The sequence below is a fragment of the Pagrus pagrus genome, assembly GCF_965226575.1.
Source record: "Pagrus pagrus genome assembly, chromosome: 2".
NCBI classification, from domain to species: Eukaryota; Metazoa; Chordata; class Actinopteri; order Spariformes; family Sparidae; genus Pagrus; species Pagrus pagrus.
Window position 1 is genome coordinate 22,932,841 of NC_140186.1, and position 15,149 is coordinate 22,947,989.

The following is a 15,149-nucleotide window of genomic DNA, read 5'->3' on the forward strand; positions in this document are numbered from 1 at the left end:
CAATATGTTATGTATCTTATGTTAGCTACATGTTAGCTACATATATACATTGAAGCCAACTAGCAGCACAGAACACAATAGTATCTCATAATAGTGACCTATCTGCCTTACTAGCACCAAACTCAACACGACCTTTTCCCAAAATTGGTCAGATGAATGTGGCTGCTCTTCCCCAGCTGAGCGTGACAGTTCGAACGACCACAATCAGCGGACATAATGATCCCACAATGAGGCAGACCTTCCCGAGTCAGTGGGGATTTTGAACTTCCCTTTGAAATGAAGATTTTGTGTTATTTGTCTCTGTTGCAGACCATTAACGTGACAGTCGACACAGGCTATGCTCTCTGTCTTTCTCTTTTTCGCCAAGCCAAACAATTATTCTTGTACTTCGAAAATAAGTTAACCAAACCCAGACCTTAGCCCAAAGCTATACACTTGAACTCGACCCAAAGCCCCAATACATTGTCCAGACCCATCTGACTTGGTCCTGACTTTGTTTTTCTGATATGTCTCATATGCCCATGATTGCGTTTATCATGTGAGGACACATGACAACATCCTCACACAGAAACATGTGAAACATTGCTTATGACACTCAAACTAAAACTGGAGAGAATGCTGTGGTTTACAGTGTAGTTACACTTTCAGTTTGTCAATCTTTTGGAGCCGTCACGTTAACACTGTGAACACACTCACTCCATGATTTCCAAACTCCATCGCACCGACTTGAAGCCTCCAACCAAAGCACATTTCTGTTTGCCGTGCTGCCTATGCACTCACCCATCTGTCAGCCCCGCTGTCAATATTCCCAGTGTCCAGCTTTGGCTTTTTACTGCCAAATAACCTTTAGCTCCTCACACACTAATCAATAACTACTGATAACAGACATGCAGTCTCATTGGCTGGAGGCCAGAACACTAAAAACATATTACTCTGCTCTTACAGTACTGTATCTGAGAGCAAACACACACACAGTACAACCAACAAGATTATCTTGACCAGAATCTTTCCACTCCCTACACTGATAGTCCTGCTTTGATGAGTCATTAACTGCTTAGTTTGATGTTACTGAACTTAAGTGATAGAAAATGTCTTTAATTAAGCCAAAGGGAAAAGCTGCTCTGCAGTTTGTTTAATCAAAGACAATGCACATGATTAGAAATAAGTATCCTGTCTCCCTCTGCCTCACCCAAAGTCCAGCGCCATCAGTTTTCATTACATCTTGTTTGAGCCTATGGGCCTCGTATGTCGAAGCGATATCCTCTCACAGCAGCAGGATTCCGTATTAATGCCTTTCTGTCAGACTCCAGACCAGTCAGAGCCTGACAGGTTTTTTTTCCTGAAGATTGGCTCTAGTAAAGGATAACTTCACCCCAAAATGAAAATTCAGTCATTATCCAATCACCCCCATGCTGATAAAAAGTCAGGTGAACTTTCATCATCCACAAAACATTTCTGGAGCTTCGCAGCAAAACAGTGTTGCAACAGAAAAACATGAAATGGCTCCATACAGCTTGTCTAGTGTAATCCAGATTTCAGTAGGCCTTGAGATCCCAAATTGATTTGAAGGGATGTTGTTTCCACCCTTTTTTAAGATAAAATCTTCACTGTAGCTGCTAAGCTATAAGTGTTAGTTCGCATCGCATCTGATGTTGGTGCACATACTCTTGGGGCTTTCAGAGTCATAGATTCTGCCTGATGAGTTGTATGGAGCTATTTCAAGGTATTTTTTGGTTGTTACACATTTTAAAAACAGTCCTCAGCTACTTCAGTTGTTAAAGAGAGTGCTACAATGCTGTTTTGCTGTGAAGCTCCAGAAATGTTTTGTGAACTATGAAACTGCACGTGTACAACACTTTGCATCTGCATGGGGCTGAGCAGATAATGACCGAATGTTGTTTTTGGGTGAAATTATCCTTTAAGAATGGATTCAATTTAGTGTTACATGCATTCTCTGGATCTCAATACCTTTTATTGAAAAACTTCACTTACCTGGCCTTTACTGTGCCATCCAGCTCTGCTTTACAGTGTGCCAGATTGTAGTCTGTGAACCCAAAAGCTCCACATCTGGAATCATCAGTCTGCACATAGGGAGGAAGCTCTGAGCGGTGCTTTGGGGTAAAAAGTGAAAGTAAAGGCTCAGGAAACATGATTACACATGTAAGGTGGAGAAAGTCAGATACGATTTTACATCTTCATCCCCTTCTCTCGTTTCCCTGGCACTATTAACCAGACATTCCTGCCTCCAGGGCAAATCCCTTATTCCCACATTCCATTACACTTCAGTGGAATTGAAGCCTTCAGGCCCAGACTCACACAATCTTTCAATCTCAAACGGCCAGCGGGTATGCTACTGAGCAACTAGCATGCCGCCTGCAGGGGTTGCGATTGTTTGCTTGAATTAATAGTTTGTATTTCTCTGTTAGGACGGGTTTGATAACATCAAGACGTTTGTGGAGGAGGAACTACAGACGAGCATGGTGAGTTTCATTGAGATACGCTGGTCTGTTCCCATTGCTTTCATTCAGTTGCTGTTGGGTCACTACTGCAGGAAATCATATTGCTGCCACACGTTTACCCACAAGAAGAGAACGTCAGAAAATAAGATTAAGCCAAATAATATTTAGAAAGCACAGACATGCAGATGAAATAATTAAATACTTAAATATAGTAACTTCAGTGCGGCATCAATTACATTTTGTGCCCTACAGACACACACACCTCCTCTTTTGTTCTCTTCTCTTCAGATGGTGGGGATGGTGATTGGTGCGGGCATCGCCATAGTCCTTATCGCCATCCTCATCTTCTTCATCTTGCGGAGGATCCAGCTTCGAAGTCAGTATTTGCTAAGATCCTCATCTCACCAATGCACTGAAAAGAAATAATGATGGTAGTGAAATATGAGATCTTATATGTATTTCTATGGTAATTTGTCATTTGTTATATTTCACAGACCTGGAAGCTCAGGAGGCACCAAAATACCGCTTTCGCAAGAGGGACAAAGTCATGTTCTACGGGCGAAAGATCATGCGTAAAGTGAGTGTGTGGCTGACAAGAAATACCTCAACAGTCAGAATGCATATCACTGCTGTATTTATCATGGGCTGGCTCTGACTTACACTGAGTTACATATCTACTACAACTGCAATATCACAGGAATACCTTTTAAACCAACATGTCTCCCAACAGGTCTCGCAGTCTACCTCTTCCCTGGTGGGTACATCCTCTTCATCTCGGCCACGCCTAAAGAAGAAGCAGAAGATGCTCAACATTGCCAAAAAGTACATCAGAAAGCTGACTTTCACCAAACTATTAATACAGTCAGTGTTGGTTGTTCACACTCTTCCACATCTCTTCATCTCGTCTCTCCTCCTGTGTCTGTGCTGTGCAGGATCCTGCGCTTTAAGAAGGAGGTGCCCATTCTGCAGGCCAAGGAGCCTCCTCCCTCAGTGCTGGAGGCCGACCTCACTGAATTTGATGTGGCCAACTCCCACCTCCCCTCCGAGGTGCTCTATATGCTCAAAAATGTCCGGTAGGTTGGTCTTCTTTGTGAAGTCTCTTTAATTGTGTTTTTATCTACTAAAGCTGCCAAATTTGGTTGATTACTCCAGTGGTTCTCAGCTGGTGTGCATGACCCCCACGCCCAGCACTGGGACTTTTAATTCACAGCATCCTGAATGTGCCAGAATGAAAAAAAGGGGTGTTTTTGTGTGTGTGTCCACTCAGAACTCATGTGCACACAAACTCTCACAAACGCACTCGATAAAATCTATTTTAAGGCAAATTAGTTCACTGGGGCAGAAAATGTATTAATTAAATGATAATGAAAATTGGCATTAGTTGCAGCCTTATTATGTACTTGTGTAAAACTCTTTTAAAGGCCCAAACCTTCATACAGTACAGCGCTGCTTTGCATGATTGATAAGCAACTCCTATGAAACATTGGCGTCGCTTCTACAGACATGCCTGTGAGATGTGTGGCTCTGTTATGAAGCGGTTGCCAAGCTAACTGTGCTCATAAAGCTCAGTTAATAGCATTCCATGGAAGTGAACACAGATTTTGTAAAGAAAAGCCTAGCATTTCCGAATATATAAACCCAGGACAGATTCACACCTGTACGCACCTGTTTGCCTGTGTACAAACCCCCTAACCTCTGCGTTGTCCTTCACTGCAGCGTGCTGGGTCACTTTGAGAAGCCCCTCTTCCTGGAGCTCTGCAAACACATGGTTTTTGTGCAGTTCCAACAAGGGGAGTACGTCTTCAGGCCGGGCCAGCCTGACAGCAGCATCTACGTGGTCCAGGATGGAAAACTAGAATTGTGCCTTACTGGAGCGGTACGCATTTATCCTGATTTACTGTGAATTTCATGCATGTGACAGTTTCTGTGTGTGAGGACTTTATGCTCAAAATTGTGCAGCATTAAAAACTTACAGGAGCAAACCTACTAAGTGGCTTATCCACGGGAGTTCTGGCTTTAATAATGTATTAGCATCTATTAACATTTGACTAAGATAATCTCATTAGGGAACAAGGGGAATGTGGCTGTTCGCAAAGGTTGATTTCTTAATCACCATAATAATAAGTATCCTACAGACAGTCTCAATGGCATTTAACAAGTTTTAAATATGATATTTTTCCTTTTTTTATCCAGGTGTTATCTGTATCTCTAAAACACTAAGTGTAATCACCCAGACTCTTGGAACACTGAATGAATACAAGTCACTATCCACTGATATTCAAGTCTTCTTCCTGTCTGTCCAGGATGGCAAAGAAAGTGTGGTGAAGGAGGTTTACCCAGGAGACAGTGTCCACAGCCTGCTCAGCATCCTGGATGTCATCACAGTAGGTCACACCCACATCTTGCAACACACACAAACACACACACACACACACACACACAGGCAGACAACTGCGCTTCGTCATACCTGTACACACACTGGCTTCCCCAATACACACACATACACATTATGCATAATGAATGAGATACATTCCTGGATATGAGTGTGTTAGAGCCTCACCCTCTTCCTTACACCTCACATCAGCCACCAGCTGACTCACCGAACCTTACATACACATGACTTGTACGTCGATCTTTAGTTGTAATCCAGTGGAAATCCTGCATAAACTGAATGGAATCAATATGATGTCAATATTTATCTTAAACAAAGGGTTTAACATGATGACTGGGAAGATTTTTTTGTTTGAGACTAAGATTAAAGATACCATTACTACTTTAATTGCCTAGAAGATGCAACCCTTCCACATCAGTGCTTCTTAAAATGTGAATGTTTTGTGAGGTATTGTGTGTGATTTTTGTGTGCAGGGCCACCAGAAGCCTTATAGAACGGTGTTGGCTAGGGCTGCAGAGGTTTCCACTGTTCTCCGTTTACCTGTCGAGGCCTTCCTCTCTATATTTGAGAAGTACCCTGAGAGCCTGGTGCGAGTAGTACAGGTGAGTCGAGTGTGTAAATCTACACATTGTTGATATTTTTTATATCTTATTTATATATTGTATATACAATGTGAGTGTGTCTGTGAGTTCTGTTTTGCTCTACCATATAGTTTTCTGAAATATATACACCCATGAAGTAATCCGTTTGCGTTTGATGTATCAAATGACTCACTTCCTGTTGGTTCGTCTCTGTTCAGATTATCATGGTTCGTCTCCAAAGAGTAACAGTCCTCGCCCTGCACAACTACCTGGGGCTCACCAATGAGCTCTTTAGCCATGTAAGTTGATCACACACACACACACAGATGTGCAGACACACGCAACACACAGTGAACCAGACAGTCCCATGCAAACATCTGGGGGTGATGTGGTTTGGCATTTATCAGGAATTCTGCATCATTAGCCCAGTACACATCCTGTTTTTATTAAGATCTGAGTCACCAAATGTTAATGCTGTGTCTCTCTATCCACTCTACCCCCATCTTACACAAACAATCTCACAAACAATCTCACACACACACACTCACTCACTCACAAATGAATACGTACATCTTTCCACTTGCATTTGTCCTGTAGGAAATGCAGCCCTCACGTCTGCCACCTCCCTCCCCTCACCCGACTCGCACCAGTCCCATCCGCCATGGCAAGCGCTTCGGCAGCCTGACGGTGTCTGAGGAGCACCGGGAAGCTGCCATTAAGGGCGAAGCTGCAGGTAGGGAGCTATAAAGTCTGAGGCAGGATGATTGAATGTTGTTTGTAAATGAATAACTCAGAGCTCAAGTCACTCTAAGAGGTTGAGAAAATGAATCTTATTACTTTCTGTCTAGACTCTCCATTTTCATCCAGTGATAGTTTTGTGTTTGGGTTCTTGTTACATTCTGCATCTGTGGTTTACTGTATGTACAGGAGGGGAACAAGGGAAGGATGGCACAACAGTGCCAACTCTGAGCAGGACCATCTCCATGCCAGTGGACATTGCTGGTGAGGGATTTCTCTCTTGTTGAGAAATAAAGTTTTCTTAATGTTATTTTGTTTTACCAATTATCAGGGTGAGCTTTATTTAAGCGATGTGCTATTCTGAAAAAGTACTTGCATTGAAACATTGTTGAGGAGAAGAGTCAGATTGGAAACTAACACAAGACAGTTCAGCACACGTGCCCTAAAACCACCCACCTGGGCTCTTCTGACGTCTGTCTACAATACAGTACATGTAACTGATCTTTGGGCATGTTCACACCAGTCATACTAAAAACATTTTTTCAAGTTATGGACACATTTAATTTGCTTCTCTTGCATGAACAGTTATTAGCCTTACTGTAGCTGCAGGCTCTCTGTGCTCTTTCGAATAAAGCACAGTGCAGTTAGAAAGACAAGCCAATCTTCAGGTAGCGGCACGTTGGCACAGACAGATTTATGGCTATGATGACAGAGGTTGACACGTGATAGCCAGCAGTGAAGGCATGCCATGGAGGCCTGGTATGACACAATGAAGTGAGGGCAAACTGCAGTCTGTTTACTTACTTCTATTCACTCATGTGTTGGTGACAATTAAGGCAAAGAAGTTCCAGAGATTTGATTTGTTTTGATCCTGTCAAACTCTTTGCCCCTGTGCCCAAAATCACTGTAGCCTCAGAATGAAAGGTGATTCAAACGGAGTATTTTTAGTCATTTGTTTTTTTTACATGGTACATTCCTTCTTGCTTATGCTCTAATAATTGAACACAGGTCTCACAGGAAAATCCCCCTAGCTTCAAGAAACTTTTTTATCTTTTTAAAAGACATTTATTTTATCCTTTTAAGACTCATCCTCACAGTATAGTTGCAACATGTTGTTTCTTTTCTGGATTATGAAAACTGATTTGAATTATAGACTGATGATTATGCTTTTTAAAACATGCTACACATTTAACCACTTGCTCCCTATTCATTTGTTTAGTTCATGCATGATAATCTCTGAGTTAAGATACATGGTTATCAACTTACAAAAGCAGTCTGTGGACTGACTGTTGACATTAACAGTGTTTTGTCTGCAGGTATCCAGAAAAGCCTGAGGTCAGACTTTGACATGGCATACGAGAGGGGGCGGATCTCTGTCTCTGCAGAGGACGGCAACACTCCTCCTACTTTTACTCGGGTCAGTACGCTGCCCACTCTTGAGACACACATGAGATAAATGTGACTTAATTCACATACAGTTGGGTAGTTGCACTACGATCTATAATGGTGTTTGAGAACAAAGAAGTTCACTGTAGGACATGACTAACAACAAGTAACCCAAGTGCCACAAATATTTAAAATGAAGTCTCTCTAAGGATTATTGACAACTATCAATGAGTTGTTGCTGGAAATGATCTATCAGTAATTTAATCACATGGACGAAGAAGAGTCTTCTTTGCTCTCTACTGTGTGATATTAAAGTATTTCTATTGTTCCAAAACCCAATATCATATATAATATATAGTTTTGAACACGTAAACGTGATGTTTATTGTTTGAAAAAAGCAAAAACAGCGACCTATATGATATTATCTGACACTTACCAGATTTTAAGATAAAGTCTTAATCATGTCATCATGAAAATTCTTAGTTTAAGATCTCCTGTCTTAATAGGAGGAAGGTGCCTCATTAAACATTTTCTTATATATACATATGTGTATCATAACAGTCTATATCCCAGGACCAGCGGGAGAGGAAGGTGACAGTAGACGAGGTTCCCTCAGGGATCTATCTGTATCCAGAGGAAGAGTCTGGAGTGGACAACATTTTCACACCTGTATCAAATCGATCCAGTGCTGCTCTGTTTGAGGAAGCTCAGAAAGAAGTCCTCAAACTGATGAAGATTGAGGTTTGTTGACATTTTTTCCAGCAGGCCACTGACACTTCTGAGAAGAGACGTGTTTTCATCAAGAAAACTGTTTCTTTTGTTTTTGTGATCAATGAAAACCATGTGTAAAGAGCAGAGTACATTTATCACACTGGCTACAAAACTGAGAGAACAAATACTATAATAGAAAATGACAGCAAGATAAAGTAAGGTGTAATTTCAAGTCAGTTACATTTACTCACTTCTTCAGCCTCAAAAACGAAGAAATGTGTCAGCCCAATTCTTTGTGGTTGTGACTATAGTACTAGATGCTTTCTCTAATATGTCAAACAGTGTTATCAAATATGTTTCCATCATATTACATTAGTATTTTGTTCTGTTTTCAGCTGAAGAGGTCAGTCTTTAGCAAGTACTGCAGGATCTAAACGTGCTGTTAGTGCAGCGCTCTCCCAATTACGCCACATACTGTAGGACCAATTTAGAAATAATAACAGGCTCATTACATTATTCTTTTCTTTTCTCATTGCATGAATGAGCACATTGTTGCGAAATCACCCCTGAGCATCTGCTGACAGATTACAATGTCAAAAGGGGGTCAGTCAGCAGAGGAGCTGTGCCCAGTACATACTGTAGATGAGGGGAGGGAGGGCTGCACTGTCAAGCCACAGTATACTAAATGCTCAGAGATGAGCTGTTCCTGTGTGTTTGGTAAAAAAGCTATAAAAACCACGGTGACAAACCAGAGTTCAGCTGACCTGGATACTAACTGTAACATGTTGTATTGGTCATTTAGAAAATCCAGCTCAATTTCTCTGTGCCACAAGTATGCAGATTAAATTCTAACGCAGATTTGAGCCCAAAGAATAAATCAGCTACTACGGTTGTGTGTAGGCATTTGATGGAATATGTTGTAAACCCTTCAAACAAGTATTGCTAGACCTTATATTTCAAAACATGATGTTGGAGCTACTAGATCAAACCACAATAGATGAAATTAGTGTTGCAGAATCACGGCGGCTTGAGAAAGAGTAGAATGAAGACGTTTCATCCACATTTCTCCACCACTGTGACTCACTTTTATCACTGCTTGGCTTGATTTTTTTCTGACTTTTCTTTTTTTTTTTTTATCTCCAGGACCCATCCTTGTTAAATGGAAGAGTGACTCTGCACCATGCAAAAGCTGGAGCTGTCTTAGCCAGACAGGGGGACCAGGTACTTGAAAAAAACCTAAAATGGACTTACCTTTCTTCCTTTAGCTGCATTGTAGTAGGAGCAAGTATAGTATTCAAATATAGTAAGTATTGTAGCTGAGTCACTGCAACAACACCAACAACAACAATTCAAATGTGTCACACAATACAGCACAATACAATTTATTTGTATCCTCCCCTGTTTCTGTGTTCTCTCTTCCCCTTTTCACTCTTTTAGGACGTGAGTCTGCACTTTGTCCTATCTGGTTGTCTTCATGTCTACCAGCGCATGATTAACAAGCAGGACGCAGTCTGTTTATTTGTGACCCACCCGGGGGAGATGGTAGGCCAGCTCGCTGTGCTCACCGGAGAACCCCTCATCTTCACCATCAAGGCCGTCCGAGACTGCACTTACCTCAAGATCTCAAAGTCGGATTTCTACGAGTGAGTCGATCGTCTTTTTGCAGTCCAAAGTTTTTTCAGTCCACTTTCAGCAAACATAACTTTATTGAATTTGCACTAATTACTAAAGCAAAAATTATACGTCTAACAATGAGTTCACAAAGTCTTTGAAGTTTGAATTTCATGTTGAAGCCTTCTATTCAGACTTTCTGAGCTTTGATTATTGCTGGAACCGTTCAGTTTTTCTATGAACCATCTGCTTACTGATACTGTCCCGCCACTGTTGCTCAAGTCTGTGCCTGTGCTGTGTGCTGCCCCCTGCAGGATCATGAGGGAGCAGCCCAGTGTGGTGCTGAGTGCGGCTCACACGGTGGCCATCCGCATGTCCCCTTTTGTCAGGCAGATGGACTTTGCCATCGACTGGATGGCTGTGGAGGCTGGCAGAGCCCTCTACAGGTACTCCACTTCAGCTAGTTTTTGAATAAACATACAGACAAATATTTAGCAAACCTTACTTGGTCATTTCCTCCGTGTATTCATTGAAAGTTTATTTGTAATGGCTACTTCAGTAGTTGTGTGGGTCTTTTTTCTCTTCACATTTACAGACAGGACGACCAGTCGGACTGCACCTACATTGTTCTGAACGGACGTCTGCGTTCAGTCATACGTAAGGCGAATGGCAAGAAAGAACTAGTGGGGGAATACGGCAGAGGAGACCTCATTGGAGTGGTGAGGAACAGAATGTTATACACAGGAGAAAGTTAAACATATAAATAATATAATATTGAAATAAAATAAATACATATAAGGTGCCAATGGAGCAAGTGTAATGAGATATTTTTGTAGAAATTACACCTATACACTAATATTTTTTTGTTTTTGCAGTTAAATTCAGAAACATCTCAAAGTTTTGCTTCGTACTTTAGGTGGAGGCTTTGACCAAGCAGCCGAGAGCCACCACCGTCCACGCTGTGAGAGACACAGAGCTGGTCAAACTGCCCGAGGGAACACTCAACAACATCAAAAGACGATATCCTCAGGTCAGTGACGACATCTTGATCTGGTTGTGCTTGTGTATGCAGTTGAAATGGTGCTGATGTTTGATGTCTGTTCAGGTGGTGACGAGGCTGATCCACTTGTTAGGCCAAAAGATTCTGGGAAACCTGCAGCAGGGTCGCGGGCCGTTCTCAGGTGAGGTCATGTTAATAAGCATTTTATGTGCACCTGAACACACTGATGCGTTTTAACATACAGTATACTTATAGACTGTCTGATCTTGTCTTCAGGTTCACCCCTGAGTCTGCCCAGTATGGCAACCAGTGCTGATGTCACCAACCCCGCCAGCAATCTCTCCACTGTGGCAGTCCTGCCTATATGTGATGAGGTGCCGATCAACGCGTTCAACCTGGAGCTCAGCCATGCCCTCAGTGCCATCGGTAGGACCACAAATGTTTTATTTGTTCCCAACAGCCCTTTTTATATCTGGGATTGCTGGGTTATGCCAGAAATACACATTACAGCACCTAAAAATTCAACTTTTTCCTGTTTTTATGTATTTCCTCTGTTTGACACTTGCAGGGCCCACTCTGCTATTAACCAGTGACATAATCAGAGAGCGACTGGGTGCTTCTGCTTTGGACAGGTCAGTCTAACAACCACAAAAACATCTCAGTTCTTTGTCTTTGTCATAATCACGAAAGCTTCCGACTGCACCATTGTTTCATTATCTTGTTTCCTCATTTCCTGATACCACCAAAGCCTTTTATCATTACATTATTTTTGTTTCAGTAACCCCTGTCACTTTTCTTTCTTTCCTCCTATCCTTTTTTTTGGTGAATTATAACCCTCTTTCATATCCTCATGCCTGCTTTTCTCCTGTACCCATCAGTATCCACGAGTACCGTCTGTCTGGCTGGCTGGCCCAGCAGGAGGACATCAATCGGATTGTCCTTTACCAGACTGACAACAGCATGACCCCGTGGACTCAGCGCTGCATCCGCCAGGCTGACTGCATCCTCATCGTCGGCCTGGGGGACCAGGAGCCTGCTCTGGGAGAGGTATGTGTGTGACAGAAGAGGAAGGAAAATTTCAGCCACTACAAATACGTACATTTACTCTCATTGTCTCTTTTCTGACTCTTGTCTCCCTCCTCCTCTTTTCCCTTCCAGTTGGAGCAGATGCTGGAGAACACAGCAGTTCGGGCTCTGAAGCAGCTGGTCCTCCTGCACAAAGAGGATGGGCCGGGCCCATCTAGGACGGTCGAGTGGCTCAACATGCGTAGCTGGTGCTCCGGGCATCTGCACCTCAAGTGTCCCCGCAGGGTCTTCTCCAGACGCAGCCCCAGCAAACTGGTAGGAAGCAAACTTTACTATCATTTCTAGCAATTTAATTGTTATAGTAATGTATATTACATATGCACTGTATTATGGTATACTACACTAGCTAGAATCAGGCAACCTAGTGGACAATGAAATTGAATAGTTTATTTATACTCCTCCCCAAATTTTCATCTTCTCTGGTGGTAGTTGTTGGTGGTCAATCAAGGGTCTAAGGACAGAGGGTACATTGTACAGATTGTAAGGCCAACTGAGACATATTGATTTGTGAATTTGGGCTACACTAATAAAATTGACTTGACTTAAATGTAAACTAACAGTTATGTCATCATGGTCTGGTAAATCACTGGAACTTCAATGTGAAAAAATGTCCAAGAAAACTGGTCTTATGTTGTAAAATGTTAATCACAAGGTGAAGTTTTTGATGTATTTTCATGTGTATCTTCCACGTCTGTGCAGAGGGATGTGTATGAGAAGGTGTTTGAGAAAACGGCGGACCGGCACAGTGATTTCTCTCGGCTGGCCCGAGTCCTGACTGGAAACAGCATCGCTCTGGTGCTTGGAGGAGGTGGAGCCAGGTGAGCCACAACTATCAGTACTGACATGTAGAGAGCTGTGTGTGTCTTACAAATCTTAGTGTTTTGAAATATTGGCAGTGGAGTCTGCCCACCTGCCGGGAATATTGTGTAATCCGTCAGCAACCCTCAACTTCTCTTTGTGATGCCACAATAAGACTTATTCCAATGTTTCCTCTTCTGTTTTGATGAAACTGAATTCTAATGATAGTGTACCTGACAGGATGCAAATATTAAGCACTTTCTTTAATTGAATATTCAATTCTGGGTTAATCATTCATATTATATTAAATATGTTGGACGTTTTTCCAATAGAAAACCGTTTTAACCACTGACATGATCTATGTTCGATGCAAAATCAGAGTAGACTACATTAGGAGTTAAAAGAACAGATAAACACCAAGTTACTTGAATAATAAACTACAATAACTCAAAATAATGTCTTTATTTCATTTGTTATAACTGGCTCAACAAAATCCAACTCATTTTGAGGAAAGTAAATGGCTAAAATGTAACAATATTGTATTTTTTAAATTCCATTTTTTTAACACATTTTCTCATGCCAGTATTTTCTATTTCATTTTGATATATTTGATAAGCAAGTATTTGTAACGTGTAAGAAGACACTTTTTGATCTATTTGTGCACACCTCTGATTGTCGGGTTCACTATTTTACAATTCATTTTTAACCAGTTAAATTTTTAACATCACTTAATCGATTAATGAGTAATCAATAACATCCCCAGTACCTGACTTTTGTCAAACATGTTTGTCGTGCAGAGGCTGCTCTCATGTGGGCGTGATCAAAGCTATGGAGGAAGCGGGGATTCCTATTGACATAGTAGGTGGGACCTCAATCGGCTCATTCATCGGTGCACTATACGCTGAGGAGAGGAGTGCCGTCAGAACCAAACAGAGAGCCAGAGAGTGGTCCAAGGTGCAGCACACATCTCTATCCACTCTTCAGTCATCCTTGTTTTGCTCATGTGTCTAAGATTAATTGTTTTATGTTTGCACTTAAAATGGAAAATGTTTAATGTACCCTGCAGCCAACAATTCAACTTTCTTTTATGTATTAAAAGGGGAATGCCAGATAACTGACGAGAAACAAAAACCAAAAGACTTTTTGTTGTTCAACAGGCAATGAACTCGGTTTTTAAAACAGTCCTGGACCTGACCTATCCCATCACCTCCATGTTCTCCGGTTCTGCCTTCAACACCAGCATCTATAAAGTGTTCCAGGACAAGCAAGCTGAGGTGAGGGATTTTTTGAAGGGGGTTTGTTTTCCACTGCAGTAAGCTCTGCCAGGAAGCAAGAAGGTCACGCTTTTGAATCCGTCTCTGTGAAAACAATAATGCGGTTTATGACTCTGTAATACTCTCTGTGTCCTCAGGACCTGTGGCTGCCATACTTTAATGTCACCACTGACATCACAGCTTCAGCCATGCGTGTTCACCAGGATGGTAAGTGATAGCTGAGCGCACTGCAGGGGCCCAACACCCATCTCTGTCAGATTGCTATTGTGAGAAAGACTGAAGACAGCGCTTTTGTACATTACAGTCCTTTTTGATGTCATTTATTTGATATCTGTAGATGATAAACAAACAAAAACAAACATGCACAGATACATAGACATACAATATAAATGGCATGAGTAATTGCTTACGTCTTTCTTAACTTTTAACAAAACTCAGTCAATAATCCTGCTCTGAATGACCGAGAACGAATGTGTGAAATTGGCAATGACATCACTTCATGTCTCGAAAGTAATTAAACGTTGAGTGACGCCCGCAGCAGTCAGTCAAAGGTAAAATGGCACAGGAACTAAAGCTTTATTACCCATCGACATGTTGTTGCACTCTCTAGAGTTCAGAAGTGACTTTAGGCAGTGTAGCATTTTTTATACAACAGCTCTATAAATATTGTATCAGTAGGCACAACTTGGAGCGTAACACAAAGATTTAACTGGCTTGTGCATCATCTAGAGTGACTGAACTGCCTGCCCCTCAGATTTATGGTTTGAGGCAAGTTTACTCCAAACTACATTGAAGCTGGTGCGTTCTCAAACTGCCGATACAGTTACTACAACAGCCTTGAAAGTCTCGCAAGTTCCTTACAACAAGTTGTGAATATGTTAAGACGAGTATATTTGAATGGAAAATTGAATTTATATCACATTATGGCCAAATTGCAAGCAAGAGTATGATAAAGAGTGGGTGAAATGGAAGTGGCAATTCCTCATATAGTATATTACGCCATCCAAGTATCCATGAAATGCATCCCTTCATTTTAGTCGCGAACCCTCTATTTTGCCTCTACAAACATGCCAGTTTCAATCTGGTTTGGAGCGAGCCCCATCGCCAGGGGCT

The 15,149-nt window shown here is 41.8% G+C and overlaps 1 protein-coding gene across 9 annotated transcripts in view; it reads left to right on the plus strand.

Moving 5' to 3' along the window:
* The window catches only part of pnpla6 (patatin-like phospholipase domain containing 6), a 31,579-nt gene that overhangs the window by 5,574 nt on the left and 10,856 nt on the right, over positions 1-15,149 (plus strand). For 5 of the 9 annotated variants that reach the window (XM_084343856.1, XM_084343857.1, XM_084343862.1 and 2 more), the window contains exons 3-29: positions 2,427-2,480; positions 2,748-2,835; positions 2,954-3,036; positions 3,190-3,281; positions 3,392-3,532; positions 4,176-4,335; positions 4,763-4,843; positions 5,325-5,453; positions 5,651-5,731; positions 6,030-6,165; positions 6,360-6,434; positions 7,487-7,587; positions 8,118-8,297; positions 9,411-9,488; positions 9,705-9,910; positions 10,193-10,324; positions 10,474-10,597; positions 10,795-10,908; positions 10,984-11,059; positions 11,155-11,304; positions 11,447-11,510; positions 11,757-11,925; positions 12,037-12,219; positions 12,664-12,782; positions 13,560-13,716; positions 13,920-14,036; positions 14,174-14,243. In XM_084343856.1, coding sequence (XP_084199982.1) covers positions 2,427-2,480; positions 2,748-2,835; positions 2,954-3,036; positions 3,190-3,281; positions 3,392-3,532; positions 4,176-4,335; positions 4,763-4,843; positions 5,325-5,453; positions 5,651-5,731; positions 6,030-6,165; positions 6,360-6,434; positions 7,487-7,587; positions 8,118-8,297; positions 9,411-9,488; positions 9,705-9,910; positions 10,193-10,324; positions 10,474-10,597; positions 10,795-10,908; positions 10,984-11,059; positions 11,155-11,304; positions 11,447-11,510; positions 11,757-11,925; positions 12,037-12,219; positions 12,664-12,782; positions 13,560-13,716; positions 13,920-14,036; positions 14,174-14,243 — 3,160 coding nt within the window. Of the gene's footprint in view, positions 1-2,426; positions 2,481-2,711; positions 2,836-2,953; positions 3,037-3,189; positions 3,282-3,391; positions 3,533-4,175; positions 4,336-4,762; positions 4,844-5,324; positions 5,454-5,650; positions 5,732-6,029; positions 6,166-6,359; positions 6,435-7,486; positions 7,588-8,117; positions 8,298-9,410; positions 9,489-9,704; positions 9,911-10,192; positions 10,325-10,473; positions 10,598-10,794; positions 10,909-10,983; positions 11,060-11,154; positions 11,305-11,446; positions 11,511-11,756; positions 11,926-12,036; positions 12,220-12,663; positions 12,783-13,559; positions 13,717-13,919; positions 14,037-14,173; positions 14,244-15,149 lie in introns of all 9 variants that reach the window. The other 4 variants (XM_084343854.1, XM_084343855.1, XM_084343859.1 and 1 more) reach the window with 1 other exon arrangement.